Below are 18,284 nucleotides of genomic sequence, written 5' to 3'. Positions count from 1 at the left end.
GTTGGCCATCCTCTCCTACTAGATATTCTTGCTTCTCTGGGTTTTTATAACATTACTCTTTCCTGGGATATTATTTCTTGCAGGAAACACATCAAGGTATGCTGAGGCAGACACAGAAAGGTTGTTCCAGAGAAATCAAACCACCATCATCAGCTTCACTACCACATCCTTAGACACACAGTAGGACCCAGAACCCAAGTGTCTTCAGAATAGAAGGTCCACCCTCTCTGAGCCTCCAGACTTGATTCCATCCCACTCCCAGAGCCATCCAGGTAGGCAGCTTCTGAAAAGAAGATGCCAGGAATCCCTCCAGGTAGGGACTATCTGACACCTATGATGCCAAACTAGCCTAGATGAATTAGTGAGGCAGCTTGAGGGGGAGATAGGAGTGAATCTGTGACAGGCAAGTCAAACTACCACTACCAAGTTTGAGCACCACCTCTCCACAAAACAATGGAAACAGCTGAGGACCCCAAACCCGAGAGCCTTAGAAATATCAGTGTCCCCTAAAACTACCAGTATCCACATTTAGGGAAAAACCCCTGTAAAGAAAAGTCCCTTCTTCCTCACCTCTGCTAACTGATGAACATTTGGTGACAATTGGCAGATTAACCCACCAAAAGCTGTGGAACTCTCAGGACCCTTCTCCCATTGGGCCATTGGTTCTACTTCCAGCCCAGCTCTCAGAACCATCCCCCTAGGAAGCAATACCCATGGAGATATGAATCGACAACAAATTTACTTCACAAATTCTGCAGCTAAAGCTACCAAAGACTCAAAAAAGACAGTTCTTGTCCCCCAAAGTCCTTGACACTGTTAAATAGTTCATTGTTAGAAATTGATGCTTTTTTCTGTGAATGTGTAATTAGAGATGATATACTACCACCTGTTTTACTTCTATTCTGTCTCTGTACCCTAAGGACCATGAAACCTTTGCATCGGAATTGCATTTGGAATCTTCTCTGTCATTGGAGTGTGAGTTCCTTAAATCAGAAATTTTGCACAAAGTGCTAAATCCATGTTTTTTTCATTTATTCATTCATATTTGGTTCTCCTCCTACTTGTTTTAACACTTGATTTTTACTGTTTTTCCTGCTGTACTCATTTATAAAATTCCCCTAGAAGTAGATGTATCCAAAGACTTTGTCCTTGGCTCTCTTCACTCTAAATATATTCTTGGTGACCTCAGTATTTTTCATAGGTTTAAAGTGTCTCACAGATACATATATCCTATCCAAGGCTCTCTGCTGAACTCCAGTCCCATCTATTTGGTGATACAAAAAAAAATCTAATAAACAACTCAAACTGGATGTCGCCAAGACATCTCAAACTCATTATGTCCAAAAGAGAAATTATCTCCTCTCAAAAACTGTTGTACCAAACTTCCCTATTTCTATTGAGGACAACATCATTTTTCTATTCTTCCAGGTTTATAAATTTAGTGCTCCATTCTGCTCCTCATTTTCTATTTCCCCTCATATCTAATCCTTTGCCAAATATTCTTGTTCCTTACTCCCAATATCTAACATAGCTACCACTTTAGTCCAAATTCTCATCACATCACTCCTGGATTTTTTCAGTGGTCTTCTAATTGGTCTCTCTGACATCTCTTTCAATAATAATCCGTCCTCCACACAGCTACCAAGATGATTCTCCTTAAATATAGATTTAAGCATGTCACTCATCTACTCAACAAATTTCAGTGGTAGCACTTCCCTTAATGCCTCAAGAATAAAAATATCAACTCTATTGTATGGATTTTTTAGAGCCTTCACAATCTGAACCCAAGCTATCTTTCCAATCTCATTTCACATTTCTGTTCCTACATTTACAATCCAGTCAAACTAGCCTTCTTTCTATTTTTCACATATGGCACTCCATTCATCCTCTGGCCTCCTTTCAAGCAAAACTCAAGAACCACTTTAACACCAAGTATTTCTTAAGCCAGTTCCTTAGCCACCAGTGCTCTCTTTCCTCATCTTGCATTCATTTGTATTTATTCTCCATGCTTCTTGGATATGTACATGCTCTCTCCTCTAATAGAATGTAAGCTCCTCAAATTGTTTCATTTTTTTGTTGTTGTTTTTGCCTCTGTTCCCTAGTAGGGTGCCTGGCTCCAGTGGGCCCTTAAATAAGAGCTTATTGACTGCTGATGGATGGATATATAGCATCAAGCTACTACTAAATGAAAATGGTTGTGATGACCTGGCTCTAATATATTATATATGTGGGTATTTACACATGCACACAAATTATGTGTGTATACATGCATGCATGCATGCATATGTACACATGCACACAATGTATATCTGTGCATGTGTGTATGCATATGTGTATATCTATCTGACAATAGAGAGGTATGACAAAACATACATACATCATTTTGCTTTATGAAAAATCCTCAAGCAAAATTTAATTTGAATCAGTATAGAAATTTGGCAAAAGGCATCACGTCTCACTTTATCGTCTTGCCTCTGATTTATTCCTTTGTATAACTATCAGCCATAAGTCATTTGTAATTTTAATGTTCAATAAGAGCACTATTGAAGAGGTGAATATATATGTAGCCAAATCTACGAGAATAATAAATAATTGTTGGACAGCATTAAGTCTTACAATTCCTGACGACTCAATGGGGTTAGAAACCAACTTCTGAAAATTATAAATTGTGATAAACCTGGGTAACTTAATAACTCTAAACTTGTTTCTTCATCTGCAAAATATGGATAAGCAGACTCCCTATTCCACAGGGTCACTGTGATATTGAAATGAGACTGTTAATGTGAAGCACCTTGCAAAATGTAAAGAACTATAGATATGTAAGATATTGTTATTAACATGATTCAAAAACATCTTCAAGCATTATACAAATATTAGGTACCCATAACTCATGGCAGCAGCATAAGTTTCTAGTCCTTTTCCCTCTACACATACACAGAAGAATTTTTCTTGAAACAGTGATTTCAAAATCATTTTACCTTATTTGGGTCAGAAAGCAGAATTTTTATTCATCTCACATTTAAGTTCATTAATTTTGGGCTATAGCATGACTTGATTCCTTAACAGTAGTAGTCACTGTCCATGAAAAATCAGAATATTATACCAGATAGAGTTGGAGAGGATCCCTAAGGGCTAAACTAGTCCAATACCCAATACCATCATTTTACATGAGAGGAAACTGAGGTTCTAAAAAGGGGAGAGAGAGAGCCTGCCCAATGTCACACAAGTAGAAAATGTAAGTGCTGGGATTCAAAATTAAGTTTCTGATCCCTAATCCAATGCTTTCCCATCACACCACACAGCTGGTACCCAGTAAAGTGGAGGATTCAGGCATCTATCTGGATACCTCTTTGCATATTAAGTGGGCACTCTACCATCTAAACATATTCTCCATATGGCAAGGCTGCTATAAAAAAAGCCAAAATCTTCCAAAAACTATAGTTAGTAATCTTACATGGAATAAAAAATAGTCATGTAGGATAGAATTAAGAGAATTTTCACGTATTTTTAAAAGAACATGGACTCACAGGTTATGGCATAAAATAATCGTCCTTTGCCTTGGGTTAAGTTTACTTTTAAAAAATTGGAAAATAATATCAGTAACATCATTTTTGTAGCATTTTGAAGCTACTAATAATATCCTTTTCATACCAATATCTAATGACTGAAAACTCTGAAAGCTTCAAAGCAATGGTTGCAGCTATTTTAAGTATAATTCAGTATTAATTCCTTATAAGGACAATGATATACAAAAGGCATTTCTTGCCTGATATTTTCAACACTCATTCACTCACCCTATAAGAAGCATACTACATATTTAGTTTATCAGTTCCTGGAGGTGAACCTATTTGGTTATAGAAATCTCATCATTCATATCAAATCTTACCACATTCTCTCTCTCTTACATCCCCAGCTTAAAATTCTTCAACTTCTTTTGGAAAGGCGAGCAAATTTTAAAGAGTAATCTTCGTTGGTATTTGTTAGGTACCCTTATAATTGCTGCCTCTTGAAATAATGAGAATTCAGTCTGGAATCTGATTCTTTGGTAAACATTTCTTGATCGAATTTACTTTTAGGAATCAGTCCAACTTAATATTAAAATTAATAACTGAATAATATAAATATTGGTGGAAGTGTCTATCAAGTATTATGAAAGGAGATAATTTCATAATATTCTGAATGTTATAAATACCAGCTCAACTACTACTTACCAAATGATACTTTATGGTCTGTCAGTTGTTGGTCATGTTTCCTGGATAAATTATAGATACTGGTAGCATAGTTTTCTAAAGCTTTTGCATAGTCTTGAATATTGAAAGGAATGATTCTGGAATCTGCAAGTTCATATACTAGTCCTCCTCGTAATTGGGCTACAGCAAGTTGTTTCTTAAAGGTAGGGTCATAAAACTGGTTTACCAGCTCAAAAGTCTCATAAATAGTGTGATAAACTGGATAGCTACTGAATTTGTCTGTTTTCTAGGGTTGGGGAAAAAAGAGCATAGACATATGTTAAACACTTTAAGTTAAAACAAAATTAAGCAATTGTGAAAAAATTATATCCATATGTCACTATAGCTTTCTTCACAATGAAGCAACAACATTAAATAATTGAGGTAAACAAAACAAAACAAAACAAAAACAAACACTCTCTTAACAGTTGGTCCAAAAGTAGAATGGGTAATGTGTTGGTGGTGGGTTTCCTCTCCCTAGAGAAGTTCAAGAAAACTTGAAATATCTGATAGGAATCTTACTCAGACAACTGGTGGGAGTAAATGTTACTTTATGTAACTACCGACTGACATTCTAGGATTCTATATATATTTTTGTATGTTCTTGTATATGTATTTATTTTCTTTATATTGATGCTAGACATATTAATAAATTCATATCTCTTCTATTGGAATGTAACTTCTTTGTAAGTTGAGATTATTTTAATTTTGTACTTGCACTTCCAGTTCCAGGTTCATAACAGGCACTTAATAAAAATTGATAATTAATTCTATGAAATAGTAATAGTCTAAAACTCCTTGAAAAAATTTATAGGCCTTATTTTATAGGTTTCATGGGTCACAAAAATTGTTCTTACTCAAAATTTAAAGTATTTTCATGCATTTTTGATAACTGGTTTCATAAAACAAGTTATGATTTAATACAATTAATATATGATTGAGATTTTCCAAATGCTTTTCTCAACACAAACCATCTGAGATAGGCATTGAAAATGTGATTATTTTCATTTTATGGCGAGGAAACCAAGACTCAGAGAAGGTAGATGACTTGCCAAATGCTATGATTCGAACTAAGTACTCATCTTGACTTATTTTTATATTAGATTGCTTCCTATAGCCTCAAATATTGATTTGAGAATCTTTTTGGAATCTACTACAAATTTCCAAATATACCAAGTATGTATTCCCCATTGTAATGAATATTGTTTAGCTTAAATGCACATGCATATTACACATGCCTGGGACATATCCAGCAACTTAGATGCCATTCAGTCATTTAATTACCATATTTGCAAACAATCATTTGAAGATAAAGAATTGGAATAAGAATTTTAAAAAAAGAGAGAAGCCTGTTCCTATTCTCTTTGTAGCCCCATGGTAATAAGAGGAGTGGTAGAAGGAAATCTCAGCTGTAGAGGGGCTGGGTATATTCTCTTATGTTTTAACTGTGTATGTTCTCTTAATCAACATTTCATTGAAGAAAAGCAAGGTCAGAGGTACTGAAACCGGAAACTTTTATCCTTTTTTTAAGGTGTATGCTTTTTAAAAGAGTCTGAATTTTTCAGCTATTGACAAGCTATATGCTATAAAAGTACAAAATTGAGATGGCTGCATATGCTGGTGTACTAAGCATTTGGAGGATGCCCAGAACATTTCAAATTGAGACAGCCAGGTGGAAGATACCAGGCATCTATTTCTAGGAAGAAATATTCCTTGATGCCCTACCAGGTGCCTTAGAGTACGTTTTTTGTTGGCTGCATACCTGTAATTGGTTATGTTTTTAAATCTACCTGAATGAAACAGGTCTCTTTGGGTTTTTTTTTGAGTGATAGGACTTATTCATCACTCACAGCAGGGGCAACATGGAGAAAAGCTGAGTGGGGAAGGGTAAGAGGGCCATCTTCTCCTTAGGTCCTATGGCCTTGAAAAAAATGGGCTTGAGGTTTAGATCTTGTTTGGTTTGTTCTTTTCAGTTCCAAGTGAAGGGAGTCCCTGGACACAGGTGCTCAAGCCACTGGAGCCCTGGAGCCCAGTATTCTAACTTGCTTGTTGCTGCTTGCCCAACAGGGAAGCTGTGAGAAGCCTGGACACCAAAACACAAGGTGAAGGTGGGGAGAAGGCGATAGCTTTAGATTTAGAACTTGGTGGGACTTATACTATGTATGCACTGAAATATAAACTGTTAATCAGGCCCATCTCTTTCATATCCATAGACCGAAGTGGAATAGGTAGAGTTTTGTCCCCAGAGAGTTGAGGGGAAATGTTTGTATGTCTTTCTGGGTTCTCTCTTTGAAATGAATATTTCTTTCTAAAAGTTAAACTGACTATTAAGTGATTAAATAGAATTGGAGTTTGGGACTCCCTAAAGTTTTGGGAAAAGGGGCCTAATAAAAAGGCAGAGACAAAAGACATCTCCAACTCCTAGTGGGAGGGTCAAAAAATCACTGATACATTAGAAAGAAGTTTCCCTAATAAAAGATTTAGACTTTTTAGTGGATTACATGTACAAATTAAGTCAATATGTCTATGTGTATACCTATCTGAATTTGTGTGTGCATCTATATTGGTTGAGCAAATACATGATTAAATATATGTGCATGTGTATATGTCTACATAGATGAGTGTATATATTATACACATGTACATTATTGTTATACATTATTATTTAGATGGTATTCATATATTTGTATAAGAAGAATAAAATGACTTACTTTGTTCTTAGTATAACGAGCTCTACCTGAGGCAATTCCCAGTCTCTGAAAATAAGCTTCAAAATCACTTCCAGATCCTAGTTTATTTATTCTATACACGGGAAAAAAATCAATACGAATTAGAGTCATCTTCCCACAGAAACTCATAGCCTAAGTCTGCCAAAACTTTAATCCTGACTGAAAATGGAAGATCTTTTTCTGAGAGCATTTAATTAATTTTTAGATGAAAATAGAACTATTTGAGTTTAATATAATCATGAAGGGTTTAACCTCTCAGTGTCAGGCAACTGTCTAAATCTATAAAGTTACAGACAAGTTGCCAATCGAGATCAATGGTAGGAGTTGTGCTGTGATTTTCTTTTATTGATGAAATCAAAGAACTAGACAAAAACCACTATCCACAAGTAAATTTTGTTTTCCTTACAAATTGCAAAGAATTCCAGTCTTGAGAAAACCAAATGCATTTCATTTTAGTAATAAATCCAATGTTTGTGAGTTTTTTCACTATATTAAGAAAACGTTGGAGGGTAGATTTAGTCACACAAATCAAAACAGCCAGAAAACCCAATTAAAGAAGAGAAAATTACACTGAACTTTCTCACATAGATTTAGCAAGTTTAGGAATCTCTAGTACTCTCTTTTGGTCCTAGAAGTGAACACATGATGGAAAAAATGACATAAAATGAATAGAGGGAAATTGCTATAGGAAAAAAAAGAGAGGATGGAGTTTGAGTTCATTTTTTAAAAAATGACATTTTATAATTTCCAGGTTGTAGTGAAAAAAAAGTATACAGAGTGAATGAGCCATCATTTAGCTTTTGTGTTACTATTACATGTCAAAATGCAAATTACTAATGAATATGAAATCATTCTAAATTTGTGAAAACAGGAGAAATGAAAAACCTGATAAATGTTTTGCTGTATACCCATTGTCCTATTCAAAGGTTTAGATTGAAGTCTAGGGAGGAAATAGTTAGGGAATGCTGGCATTTGAGGTTTGTTTGTTTTTAGTTTAACTAATGCATTTTGTTTTTACATTATAAACATTTACAGATTATCCCCACTTAGTGAGAGGTATCTTAAAACAAATTAAAACAGGTAAAAAGCTAATAATATAGTGCTCTCATCTTAAAGGGAACCAACATTACACATCTATGGAACCTTTCACCTCAAAGATTAAAAAAAAGAAAATGAAATGTATTTTCTATCCCTCCTCATGTCCATCCCAATGGAAAAAAGGAAAGAACTTCTTGGAAGTTACATGAAAGAGCAACTGAAACCCACTGTTTATTTTCTAGTGCTTACAATGCTATCATATCTTTAAAAAATTTTTTACCTAGGAATGTTTTTATCTTTCGGTGAAGGGTCCTTTTGTAACCAGCTTTCATAAAGAGATCTGCTTTCAAAACCCTCATCAGGGCTGTCAATCTGAGAAGGCAAAACATATATTGGAAAATCAGAAACAAAAGAGTCATCATTTGTGATGCTATGTGATATGTGTATGAGTGTATGTGTGCATTCATGTTTGTATATCATCATTATACATACAAACGGACAGCTAGGTGGTACAGTAGACAGAATGCTAGTCCTTAAGTCAGGAAGAATCATCTTCCTGAATTCAAATCTGGCCTCAGGCACTTTCTAGCTGTGTGGCCCTGGGTAAATCACTGAACCCTATTTGCCTCAGTTTCCTCATCTGTAAAATGAGCTGGGAAAGGGAAAGGAAAATCATTTCAATATCTTCACCAAGAAAACCCCAAATGGAGTCACAAAGGAGTTAGACATCACTGAAAAATATCTGAACAACAATATCAAACTTTGAAAAGTTATTAAGAATTAGCATTTGATAGATAGAATTCCATAAGCCTTTATATGAATGCATATCTATGCTTGCATGCATTTCAGCTTAATATTCTAAGTTATGGCTCATTAGTAGATAAGTGCCGGTTTGTAAATAGGCAAAAACTCATCCCCTAGATCAGTGATGACAAACCTATGGCAGGGGTGCCAAAGATGACATGTAGAGTGCTCTCTGTGGGCACTTGCCTGCCTTCCCCCTTGCCCTGAGACCATATGCTGTGCCCTGCCCCACCAGAACAAGTGCTACATGTGCCCTGTCCCACATTTACCCCACACAGGGGAGGAAAAGTGCTCCCCATGGGCTGCTAAGCAAAGGAATAGGTGAAGTGAGGAATGTCTTCAGCGTGTGTAGAGAGGGGGAGGGAAGCAGCTCCGCCTAAGTCCCTCTGCTTTTCTAGTAATGAATTCGGGCTGAGGCAGCATGTGTGTCCACAGAGAGTCTAGGTGCCCTCTCTAGCACCAATGGCATAGGTTTGCCATCACTAATCTAAGTGATTACAAGTAGGTTCTGGGTTGAACCAGATGTCTCAGAGTTCTTAAGAGCATGAGATTTTATCATGCGTTGGAAGTTCAGATCACCTAGTCCAACTTTATTTTATAAATTAGGGAACTGAGAATCTAAGGATCTAAAAGGAAAAGTTACTTGCCCAAAAATATCACATAGGTATTTGAGACAAGTTTGGATTTTAATTTTCATTTTTATAACCTCAAATTACACCACAATCTGTTCTTCCACCATGATTTCTCTCACATTGACAACAATCTTTTGGCTCCAAGTAGAAGAGTGAAGGATACAAAGTAAGTTAAGTTCATCACACCTTTGTAAAGTATACGTTGAAAGAAACTTTCTCATTTACCGAGGAACACATTTATATTTTAACCATTACAATGAATACACAGTTTCAGTGGTAGTCTTGGTGGATTGGTCCCTTTTTGAGGTAAATGCAAATAAGAGGAATGAAAAATTTTAAACCTTTTCAGGTGAAAACCTCACAGATACTTTTCAAGCCTGACAGCAAACCTATGGGAAAAATGCCTTTCAGATAAAGATAACAGTACAGGAAAGAATTTCAGAGCATTGAAATAATATTTTTATTTTCCTTATCAAGAAAAATTCATAATGGGAGCAAAGATGAAGAGACAGTGTACAAAATGATAAAAAAGAAACATTGTCTGTAGTTTATCATACAAAGATATGCAATGACACTTTCTTATAATGAAATTTTCTTGTGATAAAAGAACTGAATAGACTGAGCATTCCTAGCATTATTATGTAAGGCTCCTAAACACTATGTTCAAAATTCTTAAACAGTTTTGATAATTAGATGGGCATTTGAACAAACTAGGAATAATCAGCTGCACAAATGGAGAGAGCTTGTCTTCCCTTCTGCCCTTCTGAATTTTTTGTGCCCATGTTTATAATTAGAGGAGGTCTCTCTTTCATCTGCTCTTGCTAGGGCATATCCCCTTTCAGGGGCTACATTCTGGGGCTACTCAGAGACCCTTCTTTTGACATATTGACCTTGGCACTTTCCAGTGTATCCTTTAATAAATAACAAGAAAAAAACAACTCCTTAAGCAAAGATTTCAAAGAATTTTGGTTAGTTCTCAACATGCAGTTTGGGGACCTGGGGGTGAGGGGTAGGTGGGGTTTGTAACAAATAAGATTAGACAATAAGGAGTTAAGGGGTGCTTACTCAAAAGACTTTAAATGGAGAAATAACTTTCACATTCACTTTTCCATTTTTACTACATGACTTGGAACTTAGGCAGATGTCTCTTAAATTTCCCATGAAGGAGAAACCCCGTATCCCTACACCTCATCCTCCATCCATCCATGGCATTTGCCTACAGATGGCAGCAAGAACATGGTATTATCTGAGAACATGGTAAAACTCTGTTATTCCTTTTGGGGAGATTATAGGCATCAATCATATCTGAACTTTGTTTAAGGACTGATCCATGAATTCTGCTTTGGAGTAGAGGCATAATGAACTATATAGATAATGAGAAACGTTTTCCCTCCTCCTTAGAGACCATGATACACCAGGACTGACCCTACTTCACCTGAGCCAAGAACCAAGGCCTCAAATGCCAAATGATCCTTCATATCTAACATCTGTAGGGGCTGCCCACATAACTTAGGGATAAATAAACCCTTTGCAGTGTCCCTTGTAATAGATGGTATCCCCTAGGAGTTTTTAAAATAGCACTAAATAGAATGAAGGGGGCTAAGAATGAAGAAAGGGTTCTAAGATGAGGTAGCTCTAATTCCCCAATATCATTCTTGTAAGGCTAGTCCTAGCCAGGCTGGCATTTGACTCATTGTCTTGTCTAGGTTAGGTGAAGAGGTATATACAAAGTACTTTATTGGCTTATATGGTCTCATTTGTAGGAAACTTGCACTTGCATAGGAGTATGATTATGATAAATCCTTGTTAGAAATCTAATAGATTCAGTGTCATTCCTCCTCTCCCATCACACCTTAATTTATGCTAAACCAAAGATAATGCTTTCTTTCTCTTTAAAGGGCCAAAGCTTCTTCCCCAATCTCCATCAGCTTTCTTTATTAATTATACCAGGCAAGGATTTTGTGGCTGCCACTTTTCTTTTACATGGAGATAAAATAAAAGGGATAAATATTATTAATGAATAAGTAATGAATTATTTGCAAACTACTTAATATGGGATAGAATTGCTTCCTCTCTTGAATACCAGCTTAAAAGAAATAGAAGTTTTAAGGGAAGCCCCCTTTAAGAGACACGGAGTGGAGGAAGAGACATGTGGTTGCTTTTCAATCTTTCTAACATCATCATTATTCTTCAGTCATGGGGGAAGATTGCTCCGGAGCTTTTTAATCCTATCATCTACAATAGGAACTAACAAGGTTCTGGAGAAAAGGAGTAAAGAAGAGTAGAAATCTAGAAATCAGATATGCCACTTAACTTTGCCCTCTTTGTTTTTTCCTATGAGATATGAACAACAGCCTGATCTACTCCCTCTTCCCAAAATAAAAGCTGAATTTTTTTAAACCCTTAACTTCTGTGTATTGGCTCCTTGGTGGAAGAGTGGTAAGGGTGGGCAATGAGGGTCAAGTGACTTGCCCAGGGTCACACAGCTAGGAAGTGTCTGAGGCCAGATTTGAACCTAGGACTTCCCATCTCTAGGCCTGACTCTCAATCCACTGAGGTACCCAGCTACCCCAAAAGCTGAATTTTAAAAAGTCAACAAAGCATTAATTTTAAAAAAGAGTCTAACGATTTCTGTGCCCATTTTTGGAGTCTAGCATCCCAAAGGCAAGGCTCCCAACAAATCAAAAACAATGGGTACAGGAGGCAGCTGGGTAGCTCAGTGGATTGAGAGCCAGACCTAGAGACGGGAGGTCCTAGGTTCAAATCTGGTCTTAGACACTTCCCAGCTGTGTGACTTTGGGCAAGTCACTTGACCCCCATTGCCTATTTAAAAAAAAAAACAATGGGTACCTGCATTATTGGAGTTATTTCAGGAAACAATATTGGCTTACATACAGCTAGCTAGAGTATATACAATAGGAAAGATCCAAGAGTGGAACTAAAAGGCCCTCCACAGGAAATAGTCACATGAACTCAGTCACCAAAATGCTAAAAAAGAAGAGTCCAATAAAAGGTTGAATCTTGAGAATTTGTTTACAGAAATAACCTTTGATTTGATATAACCCAGAGACATAATTTGATATAGATTTTTACAAAGACATACTAGAAACTGCATAATATATGACTGTTATGACTGTAAATTGTCGGTTGTAGCACAAATCCAAAAATATCCCTGAGAATTCAAGTTCTTAAAAAAATCTCTCCCTAGTTATATATGATGACCATAATAACATATGTATACTTCTATATGTAGTGACTATAATAATATGTACAAATATATTTATATATGCATTTATATGTGCATATGTGTATATACACGATATATTTATATATAGGCTTATAGTCCTGCATACTTCATTTTAATTCTTCTCTTATGGTTTTGTCATATGATTTTGTTAAATCTCCCAGTAAGGAAACTCACTCTGTGAATGCAGCTCAGGAGTTATTATATATCATAGAGTCTTAAGAATTTCCCAGGACGTTCTCAAATGCAAAATAAGATGAGCTTTTCTTAGTCCTCACTGACATCCCTTCAATTTGTTATATTGTTGATATATAAAAACACATATTCCTATGTGTATATATTCATATATTTATTTATGTACACACATGTATATACTGACTATAAAATATTAATAAATAAACAGCAAAATTAAATCTGAATACTGTGCAATTATAATGACCAAATTTAGACCGGAAATATTTGCTAACATAGGGGACTTCTGAGATGTGGGACACTACATGTGTTGAAAGATGGATTGGTTAGTTTTGTTGAACTTTGTTCTTTTCTTCCCCCCTTTGGTCATAAGGGATGCCTCTCTGAATAGGGAAGGAAGGAGAGATAGAAGAAGTACCTATACACTGACAAAACCAGAGGTTCTTTTTTTTTTATCTTTTAAACCCTTTAACTTCTGTGTATTGACTTATAGGTGGAAGAGTGGTAAGGGTAGGCAATGGGGGTCAAGTGACTTGCCCAGGGTCACACAGCTGGGAAGTGTCTGAGGCCGGATTTGAACCTAGGACCTCCCGTCTCTAGGCCTGGCTCTCAATCCACTGAGCTACCCAGCTGCCCCCCTACCACAGGTTCTTATAGTACTACAGCATCGCATGAGATGGGCAAATCTTCATATATGTAATGACTAAAAATGAAGCATGGAGATAGAAAATGAAATAGATTACAGAATAGTTTTGTTTTCAAAATGCTTCCATCTCCATTACATCACAGGATCTCAGGCAGGGCAAGCAATTCAGGTCATTTTATAGACTGAGAAATTGAGATCCAGAAAAGTTAAGTGATTTGCCCTAAACCACTTAGCTAGAAGTAGAGCCAAGAATGGAATTCATGTCTTTGTCTTCTGTTCAGTGTTTTCTCTCTGCTAACAAGGACTCATTTGTATACAGCTTTAAGGTTTATGAGGCAATTTCCTACCAGTGAGGTAGGTAAAGCAAGTATTGTCACGCATGTTTTATAGACAAGAAAACAGAAGTTCAGTGAGTTTAAAATTACTGTCTTTCCCAGGCATACAGAGGTGGTAAGGATCAGATTTAAGACTCAAATCCAAAAATCTTGACACTAAGTTTAGTGGCTAATGTACCTCCTACTCTGCTATTTCTTTAATTAATTGTTTGGCTGAATATACAAAGCAATAATACACATCACCGTTTCCTAGAGAAAGCTATCACTCATCATTTGTCCCATGGAAATGTAAAACATAATTTCTTAAATATTTTTGTTGACAAGAGGGAAACATGAAAGTTGGAGTGAAAAAGCAGAGAAATGTTTGCCTCATTTTAAACTGATTCATTCTAACTGCATCAGACTCCTATTGGTATAGTTTCTGTATTTCAAACTGTCACGCTTTTAAAATAATTCACTCAAGTAGAGGAATCCTAAATAAAATGTGTTTTATTACCTAGTAACTCAGAGTATAAGGTCTTTGAGGGAAAAGACTATTTTGTTCGTTTGTTCTTTAATCCCCAGTTCTTAGCAAAATGACTTGATCATAGTAGGTAGATGCTTAATAAATGCCTGATAAACTTAATTTATGTGATATTTTGGGAAAGATATATTTATGTACCTCTTTTGTCAGATTGTAGACCAATTTGTAGAGAAGGGGTGTGCAGTCCACTCTAAGGGTGTAATTGCCTGAGAATGAAACACATATATGTGTAAATTAAATTTCAATTATTTACACTTCTAACTTTATATTCCAGTATTTTAATTACAAGCATATTTCAATATTCTTATAAATTAACTTTCCTTTCCTCAAGGAAGGGAAATGGGGACACAGCTGTACAGCCAGAGGGAAAGCTTTAGCAATATGGGTTGGGACCAAGAGCAAGGGGAAAAAATTCTTATTCCAACAGCTCCCAGGGGGAATCTGAGATGCAAAGCATTCAGCAGTGGAAGATCTTGTCAGGAATAGAGCAGAGAAAAGGAATACCATCGAAGCCTGGACAGCACTTGAGCAGCACTGTCTAAAAATTTGGCGGGAAGACTGCAGTCATTTTTCCTATAACTGGGTTGTTCATAAATAGGAGACCGCAATATTTCTTTAGACAGAGACCAAGGTCTGAAAAATAAAAAGGACCCCAAAGACACTCAGCTACTTCCTTAAATATCGAGAGTAAAGGAGGTAATAATGCAGAGTATTCCAAGTCCCAGTGAGTCTTCAGCTTTCAAAGCTTTAACCTGCACTATGACTTTTGGGGCATCCAGTATTTTTGACAATCACCACAGCCTGAAAGCCAAAGCTCCCCTGACTTTTATCTATACTCATAATTTTAGAGCTTCTAGGAATATCAGAGATAACATCATCTAGTAACCTTATTTGGGAGGAACAAGATAACCATCACAGTCTTAAAATGAACTATGTCTAATTTAAGAGGATCTTTGTGAGACATTTACTTATATTTTAATATTAATAAATGCACTATTTCCCAGAAAGACAAAAAATGGAAATAATCTATTATAGTATGTCCACTGACAGAAATACAGTTGGACAATTAACTTAGTAAATCAGGAAAGACCATTGGACATTAAATCTACCAAAAGTATTGGGGGAACGGATTATATATGTATATCATTTAACTAATGAAATCAGAAACAAAGATAGCAGTAGCAAATGGATTACAAAAAGAGGGTGGCTTAGATGGTACAATAGTAAATACTCCAGAACCTAAAGGAAGAAATTATTTATTTGAAATAAATTTTACCTTCTATGGATGAATCAGAATTTATGTAAGCAATGCTTCTCTCTTGAAGTATTTTTGCATTCTCCTATAGTTGAGGTAAAGTTGTTACTTTATTCTTAAGTCATTACCATACAAGAAAATGTAAACAAAATAATTGAGTTATTTCAGAAGAATAGTCAGTGAATACACTCATAAATTAAATATCAATGTCCAGTGCCTCCCCCACCAAAGATTCTGCTAGAATAAAATTTATCAAGTGTAATTGTAGCTGTGGTTTAAAGCTTTCATTTTCTAAATGAATAAGCATCTCAAAAATTTTTAATAAATATTCTTTTTTAGGGTCCCTCTTAACAAAGAAAGCCAGGCTCTGTAATAAATAGGTGGCAGGCATTCAAGAGAAGAAGGCTTGCCTGGGTTCAAGCTATGCCTCTACTATATATATATATATATATATACTAGTCGTATGGCCATAGGCCAATCATAACTGCCAAGTGCTCTAGGTAACCTCTTAAGACTCTAAGTTGGATAGAGAGTGCTGATCTGCATTGGGGGAAAGTTTTCTCACTTGCTACTTGCTTATATAGCATTGAAATTAAAGGTTCAGTTCCTATCCCAGTCTTTTTAGCAAACAGTATCTTATCAATTGTTCTTACCAATCCTCCAGAATTGTTCCTTATGTAGGCAACCATATTAGCCCATCTTTACCAGAGGGATTTTTTTCACAGAGGAAAAAACAATTTCCCCCAAAATTTTGGGGGAAAGCAGTGGAAGGAAAATGGCTAAATGCAAAAAAAAAAAATAAGGTGTTTCTCACAAAGCCACGGTGATGTTTATCAATGTTATAGCCATAATGTTAACCACAAATGAAAGCATTGGGTCATATCTGTGTGTATCAATCAATCACAGTATCTTGAGCATAGTTAAAATAACACAGAAAGTTTTATAAAGGACTCTAAGAATGAATATTTTCATTATTTTTTTTATTCTTTCATTTTTCCTATTTGTGCCAATCATCCTATTACAAAGTAAATAATTACATATAAATATTTTTATATTCTCTCTGACTTTTCCTATTGGCACCAACACCACTACTAATAGAATAATAATTATTTATAAATGTGCCTTATCTTCTTTCTAGATCGTCAGCTTCTCAAAGGCAGGGAATATATTGCTTTTCACCTTATTTACAGCACTTAGTATTGTTTCCTGAATTGAATGCAAGTAAATTGAATTATTAAGGGTCATTTATACTCAGAATAAAGATTCAATTGAAGGCCACCTTTAGTGAGGCAGTCTATTCCATTTTCAGATAGTATTGTTATTTTTTTCTTTTTTTTTCGAATAAAATATTCCTCTGAATTACTTCCATTCCTTGATTTGACCATTGAAATTATTCAGATCTCTCTGCCACATAATGGTCTGTAAAATATTTGAAAAAGCAATCAAGTTCTCTTATATCTCTTCTCAAGACTAATCATTTTCAGTTTCTTAATCTCTTCAAGTGTGGCTCATTTAGAATGCCCATCAATGCTCTTCAATATCTTAGAACCCTTCTTTTGGATATTTATCAGTGTCTCTCTTAAAATATGATGCTATGAAGCTCCACATAAAGCTCCACATGTGTTCTAATCGCAGATTCCAACAATAAGGCAATTATCCTCCCTTAAACTCAGCACCTTTATCAACGTTCCCTAAGACTTAGTAACAAACTTCCTCTGAAAGTCATTTTGGGTGGAAAGTCAACTAGAAACTATTAAGTCATTTTCACAAGAACAATGGCCTTGCTACTTTTTCACCAACCTATGCTTATGCCACTGATTTTTTTAATCTAAGGGCAGGCCTTTCTCAATCCATAAATATATTAATCAATCTTAAACTTCATTTTTGTTATCAAGCCTATTGAAATATTTATAAATTTTTATTCTCTAATTTCAGTGTAGTAGCTATCCCTACTGACTTTGTGTCACCCACGTATTTGGCAAGCATAGTAACTATGTATCTTCATCTAAATTCGCTGATTAAAAAATCTTAAAACGGCACCAAGGACATACCTCTGAAGCTTGGAATCAGAGATTTTTAAAGTTGAATTCAACCCATTAGCCCACTAATGACTTAATTGTGTTATCACGCAGACCACATGACTTCATTTTGTCAACAATGATATAACAGATCTTGTCAATTCCCTTGCTAAAATCCAGAATTCTATAAGCATTATTTCAGAAAAAAATAAAGTTAGTCAAGTATGACCTATTTTAGTGAATTTTTAATGGTTCCCAAGGATCACTATTTTCAAATCTTCACACAGCATCCAATCAATAATTTTCCTCATTTGTACCTTTCTGTTCTGGAATTTTTTATACTGAAAATTATTTTTTTAATTACATCAACAGCATTTTAGCAATCATGTTATCCCCACCCCACCCCCCAGAACTTCAGCTAAAATTCAATTGGCCCAAGAAAACTGACTTCCATTAAAGTATGTAGGTGTTCCTTTACTATTTCCTCCTTGTAAATAATAGGCTTGGCAAATTTCTCTCTTATCTCTTAAGATCACAGATCATCACTTAACATACTATCTACTAAATTTTCTATTTCTTGATCTTCCTTCTTAACTCAAATATTATTTTATAAAATTCCTTTTGCTGACCTTAACCTTT

At 35.5% G+C, this 18,284-nt stretch overlaps 1 protein-coding gene across 3 annotated transcripts in view; it reads right to left on the bottom strand.

The window, feature by feature from the left end:
• Window positions 1-18,284, bottom strand: part of NAALAD2 (N-acetylated alpha-linked acidic dipeptidase 2) — a 69,199-nt gene that overhangs the window by 18,517 nt on the left and 32,398 nt on the right. For all 3 annotated transcript variants that reach the window (XM_044666211.1, XM_044666212.1, XM_044666213.1), the window contains 5 exons: window positions 15,649-15,712; window positions 14,511-14,578; window positions 8,277-8,368; window positions 6,941-7,031; window positions 4,212-4,476 (listed from right to left, as the gene is read on the bottom strand). In XM_044666211.1, coding sequence (XP_044522146.1) covers window positions 4,212-4,476; window positions 6,941-7,031; window positions 8,277-8,368; window positions 14,511-14,578; window positions 15,649-15,712 — 580 coding nt within the window. The remainder of the gene's footprint in view (window positions 1-4,211; window positions 4,477-6,940; window positions 7,032-8,276; window positions 8,369-14,510; window positions 14,579-15,648; window positions 15,713-18,284) is intronic.

Source organism: Gracilinanus agilis, chromosome 3, assembly GCF_016433145.1.
Source record: "Gracilinanus agilis isolate LMUSP501 chromosome 3, AgileGrace, whole genome shotgun sequence".
Lineage (NCBI taxonomy): Eukaryota > Metazoa > Chordata > Mammalia > Didelphimorphia > Didelphidae > Gracilinanus > Gracilinanus agilis.
The sequence above is the reverse complement of the archived record's forward strand: the minus strand, read 5'-3'. Positions and strand labels throughout refer to the sequence as shown.